Consider the following 6,000-nt stretch of genomic DNA (forward strand, 5'->3'; position numbering starts at 1 on the left):
CTATAAGACAATGTCCACACTTAATATGCACTTGATACAACTGCATGTTGAAATTCATAAACCAATAAAAGTAATAATTAGGAGTTAGTTGTTACTTAAGGGTTCATACCAGCACATCAAATACAAAGAAAATGATCAAACAAGCTGTTAGCAGATTATAGGAGGGGTTGCCATTCAGCAGCCTCAGGCTGGGTCCCTACAGGGCAGAATCCTGCCAGAAATCTTGTGGTTTGGCCACAGCGAAAAACCCGTGAGATTTCCGATGGAAAAGTGCAGCTTCAAAACCCACGGATTTTAAAGTGGCTTGGCTGCATGCTTTTCGTTGCAACCTGCGCTCCTGTAGAGCAGTGCAGTTGCAACAGGGAGGGGAAAAAAGTTGCGGCCAGGAAATCCACGCCACAGCAGACTTTGCCACCATAGATTGGCTGTCCCGTGTGGCTGAGACTTGACAAATCTTGTCCACATGGCTGGTTAATCATAGAATTAGCGGCTGCAGGGAAATTCTGAACGGAATTTCCACAGCAAATCTGCCCTGTGCAAACGCAGCCTCATAGAAAAAAGCTGCAGATTCAGGTTTAATCTATCTAAAGCCACCTTTAAGCTGGCCACACTTAAGAAACCATGTTGACAAGTGTAGGTACACTGCTGTATGGTGTCACATTTTAACACTCAGACTTTATACTAAAGCCATGTATAGTAGCGAATGTTGAACAGCAAGTAGCACTGCAAGAAAGGTAAGGCCTTGCATATGCTAGGCCCTGTGAGGACAAAGATGCACCTGCAGTTACCTGCACTGGCCACTATAGAGTTGAAGCAATCTGCAGCTTTGTGTATTATGCACTAACAGCAAGTGCTTGAACAACTGATCAGTTGGGGTCCTGAGTGGCAGACCTCAGGCAATTGAATATTAGTGACCTATCATGACAGGCAAGTCAATAGAAAAAGGCCTGCAAAATGTTTAAGTCTGTAACTAGTTTCCAGAATTGGTACCTTGGAGATGGTCACATTTACCCTTTGCATTTGGTGTAGTGCAGACCCCAGTGAAGTCCAGAGAGTTATCCAGCATGGCGTTTATCCTGCGGAAGATGTCAGCATTGCTACATGTAGAGAGGGCTGGGGTGTCAGTAGGGCATCCCCAGCAATCCTTATTTCTTCCTAGATCATCCTTCTGCGTTGAAAGAAAGAAATTATGTTTAACTTACAACTCAACTAACAAAGGGAAACAGTGCTGGCAAATTACTCAGTTACACACTAATACAACGCATCAGAATAAAAAGTTAAGGTTTACACGAGTTGTCCCACAAAATTGTTTATAGGTAAATCCAGCCCCTAGTCAAAAACGTTATATTTACTGTAAAATTTCTCCTTGTTCATGGGAGGAGGCATTGACAGCTGAAGACTGGGTATAACTACTGCCACTAGGAGGCAGGCATTAAGCAATTGTCTGCAAGAATTATATAGCTAGCAAGAGGAGCCAACTGGTTTATATGCAAGCGGTAGGAGCAGAGTAGGATATGAAGAAAGGTCAATGTAACAAGAGGGGGGGGGGGGGGGAAGAGTTTAAATCTAACATGGCAAGGCACCATATACAGCACCATTGTGGTACAAAGCTGAAGAATGTGGGCTGTTCCAAAGTAGTTGCTCAGGGGTGGGGGAGTATACAAAGACGGATGTGGTCAGTTTATAGCAGTCTGTAAAACTGACTAGAGGCGTCCGCAGATGTAAAAGTATCTGACTTTTTTTTTTTTTTTTTTTTTTTTTAAGTGGCTGCATTTCACACTAGAAGAGCAGAAGCACTGTTGCTTACTGTCCAAGAGTCAGTCCCCTTTGTCTCAGGTAATCTGGGATCCAAGTTTGCACATCTGAAGATGGATGTCAATTTGGATCAGTTTGTGGAGAGCACATTCTCTGATCAATGAAGGCCTTGTTTTGCCCTCTGCAGTTGATGTGGAATGCTGACACCACCTGGTCCTCATGGAAGATAACGAATGGGGGCTTGGATGACCAGGCTGCAGGCACAGAAACAGTGGATGGAGGTGACCAACACCAAGAAAGCCACCTAGGCCAAAAGGTGAGCTAGGATGTCACATAGCTTGAACGAGCAATTATTGCAGTGCCACCCAGCACCAGATTAAGGTTCCAAGGTGAGACAGGAGAATGGTATAAAGGGCTGGTGTGAGCAACCCCTATGTAGACTGGTACAGGCAGACTGAGGGCAGTAGGACAAGTATGGACAGTATAGACACCTGACCCTTTAGGGAATGGAGGCCCCAGCCCATATCCAGACCCTCCTGGGAAAAAGGACATGAGGCAGGATAGAGAATTATATAGGGTCAGTTACATTTGCACTGGAGGAGTGTCTTTCCAGGCAATGATAAACCCAAGAAAAGTAATTTTCTAGTCTATTATGGTTTGAATGACAGCTTCTGCAAATCCATGGACTCTCATAACTGCAGTTTCAACAGCTATGGTGTTAAGTGATACATGGAAGAGGGGCTGCTGTATGATCTTCTCAAAGAGGATAGCACCACAGAGTCAATGAGATCTGTGTACTGCAATCCAGTCCCGATTTTTGGTACACAATGGCCGTTGCATTGCCTTTTAGAGCTGAACTGGGAGGCCTGTTAGCTGGGGGTGTGAAGTGATGAAGCCACAGGAGAATGGCCTAAGGTTCCAAAATATTTATCATGAGTCTAGACTCCCTTATGGTTCTCAAGACTCCTAAGGGCTTTGTACTATGAGACTCCAGAAAGTATTCCCCTAGCTGAGAAGGCTGGCGTCCATGATGAGTCCCTGCTGTTAAGGGGTCAGAAAGCAGCATCCCAGATGAATCCAGTCACCAAAGAGCACTGTGGATCTTTAGAGAATCTGGATTTGTCCAAGTGAGAGACTAGAATAGCCACCTGGAGAAGCAGAGCACGAAGTTTGTCAGATGGAATCACCTTGAAAGACCATCAGCCCCAGCACTCATGCAGTGACAGTCATGGAGCTCTTGAATGTGCAACCTGAATGGTAGGGCCATGAGTTCGTGAATTGGTAGTGTTTTGAGAAGATGGCAAGGGGGGGGGGGGGGGGGGGGGAAGAATCACTGATGTGCTTGACAGATAACCGCTTTTGTTCCTAGGGACTGGCAGAAGAGTAGGGCCTCCTTCACATGGGCGACAAAGTTGTGCAATTTTGTCACGTTGCGACAAATTGCATGTATGAGAAGCCCATGCTTGAACCAATCACAACCATTCATTGAGCACTGGCTGTGATTGGCTGGTGCTTAGCCAAGGCATCCAGAAAGCAGGGATTTTTCAATCCCAGGCCAGAAGATGAAGATCAGTGCTGGGACCTGGGGAGAAGCTGTGGCAGTGCCTCAAACAGCAGGAGAGAGGTGATGTATACTTTATTTCCCTTCAGCTACAGCTTATTTTTGGGGTAGGGCTTATATTTTAAGACCCCCCACGAAAATCCTTGCATGTGATGCTACAAAGTCACTCAGCTTTGTAGTGCCACATGTGACTTTGTAGTGCTCAAAATTGCGGTATTGCCACGAGAAGATGCAGCGATATTGCAGTGCAGCAATGCAACATTGCTGTGATTTTCTAGTAATGCTGTGCCGCCTGTGTGAAGAAGGCCTTTTCTTCTGCATAGATCTTGCATGTCTGGATTTGTTTTGTGGTAAGAACTGACAGATTTGCTCTGGAGAATTGCAGCATGCTGTAATTTTAATCCCGCAGAGAATTGCTAGGGTTCTCCGCTTGTTGAGGTCGGGCTGCACTTTCCATAGCGTGATCCGCGGGCGATTTAGTGCCACGGATCACGCTATGACTATTGCCTGTGGACAGGCAGGCTTAATATGGCCAAGACTGACTGTTTTGAAGAAATCCACCTGAATTAAAATATTGCAATAGAGTTATTTAAAAGGAGTTGGATAGGGCCCTTACTATTGGTGACCTGTCCAAGATGGATCATAAATAGTTGAACAGGGCCTTTTGCTCAGGATGCCTGCTGATTAGCTGATCAATCTCGATCAGTGTAAACAGCAATGCTTCAGTCCGAGTTGGTACTACAGGCACAGCCCTTACAGAATGCAATGGGAGCTGTGCCTGACGTACCAAGCCAAGCTACTGTAGTATTTGTTCTAGCACTGTCCACACTGACAGCAAGTTCAGTCAGAGATCCTGGAGCTACAGACTCCTGTTGATCAACTATTGATAACCCATCCAGAGGGCAGAAGTGTAAGTCCTGGGCAATTGCGTGCCGAGTTGATAGTTAAATTTAGAGAATGACTTTGTGCTAGACATTTTGCAAAGTTAATAAAGCTATGGCTGCATGTTTTCTTAGCAGGTGCCAAGCGGCACAAAGTTCAGAATTAACGAAATCACACACTTGACACTTCCATATTGTTCCAAAAGCAAGTGTAGCTATACAAGTGTAATTAAAAAAAAACAAACAAAAAACAGTTGCTATGCAGCAATATCTCCATTTAGGAATGTAACTAAGTGACAAGAGTTGCAGCAATAGCCAGTTTTAGCACTACTGTGTTTCCCTCAAAAGTAAGGCCTACCCTGATTTTTTGGGATTGTCACCATCACGTTGGCTGAGCAGCGCCGAGAACCAATCAGAGCCATTGCTTCTTGTAACCAGGAAGCCATCTTGTGTTGGCAGCTGAGTACTGCAAGCATGTGTGCTGGGGTACCTGGATCATGCCTGCTAGTAAAGTATAAGGACTAATTCCCACAGACGGATTTCTGCCATGTTTCCCATGGTGGAATAATGCAGCAATTAGGTTCTATTGAACCCAGTAGCTCAGTGCTCACGTTTGATTCTGCCACGGAAAATAAATCACGGCATGTTCTAATTCACTGTTTTCTGCCACGAGAGGTCTCCATTAATATAGTATTAATGGAGACCTTGGGATTTCTGTGGCGGAAATACATGATCACTTGCTTTTTTTGGTCTTTCTTAAACGTGGTAATCCTGTGGGTGTATCCTGCTCTGTCTGTGGACATGAGGCCTAACAAGACCTCCCCTGAAAATGAAACCACACCTCTTCTGAGGCAAAAAAAAAAATATAAAACTGGGTCTTATTTGGGGGTAAAAAGTACATAAGTAATGCTGTGATGGAAGCCCTAGTTTTAGTATGATTTTAGGTGGAACTATTTCTTAATTTTTGACTTGCAATCACTCAGTAGGTTAGAGAGGTAAAACAAAAAGCTCATGTCTTATTACAGTAAATTACATAAGAATTTCTGGCTCATTTCTTGCATGAGTCAGATATTTAGACCATTAGCCCCTTAGTGCCTTATTGACAGAGCCAAGTTTTGGAAATCTGACATGTCACTTTAACAGAATAACTCAGAAAAGGTTCTGCATATACAAGCGATTCTGGCATTGTTTTTTTGCCACATTGTACTTTAGGTGGTAAAAATAGATAACTAGAATTTGTGTATTTAAGTGCCAAAATTGGGGAAAAAAATTTCAGATTCACAACTAATATTTCAAATATGTGCAAACACTGTACAGATTTCTGATAAGATATTTCCATCTGCTTACTTTATTCTGTATGCACATTTGCGAAATGAACCATTTAGGAGACATACAAATTTAACATAACTTAACATTTTGAGGAACATTTTGTTTTCCTACACCAAGATTGCAAAGGCTCATAAGTGTCAGAATGATAGATACCCCCACAAATGACCCCACTTTAAAAACTATACCCCAGAATGTATTCACTGGGGGGAGGGGGTGGGGGGGTAAGGAGTATTTTGACCCAGTTTCTTTTCAGAAATGAATGCAACCTCTGGTAGCCGTCAGCATGGAGCCATCACATCCATCAGGAAAAAAAAAAATGGAAGAAAGGTTGTGCCATTAAGGGGTTAAAGGCAGACCCATTTAAGGTCCTGAGGACCAATTTGTCAGTGTATGCCTAGACCATAACTAATATTTGTCAGCCATATGAGGGCTTGTTTTGGAGGAACAAATTGTATTTAATGTGGTGTAGAATTT

General features: G+C 43.6%; 1 protein-coding gene across 2 annotated transcripts in view; it reads right to left on the minus strand.

The window, feature by feature from the left end:
* Nucleotides 1–1,147, minus strand: part of CPEB1 (cytoplasmic polyadenylation element binding protein 1) — a 45,872-nt gene extending 44,725 nt beyond the window's left edge. For both annotated transcript variants that reach the window (XM_066592439.1, XM_066592438.1), the window contains exon 1: nucleotides 991–1,147. In XM_066592439.1, coding sequence (XP_066448536.1) covers nucleotides 991–1,066 — 76 coding nt within the window. In that variant the 5' untranslated portion in view covers nucleotides 1,067–1,147. The remainder of the gene's footprint in view (nucleotides 1–990) is intronic.
* Between the last annotated feature and the right edge of the window lie 4,853 nt (nucleotides 1,148–6,000).

Source organism: Eleutherodactylus coqui, chromosome 2 (assembly GCF_035609145.1).
Source record: "Eleutherodactylus coqui strain aEleCoq1 chromosome 2, aEleCoq1.hap1, whole genome shotgun sequence".
NCBI classification, from domain to species: domain Eukaryota; kingdom Metazoa; phylum Chordata; class Amphibia; order Anura; family Eleutherodactylidae; genus Eleutherodactylus; species Eleutherodactylus coqui.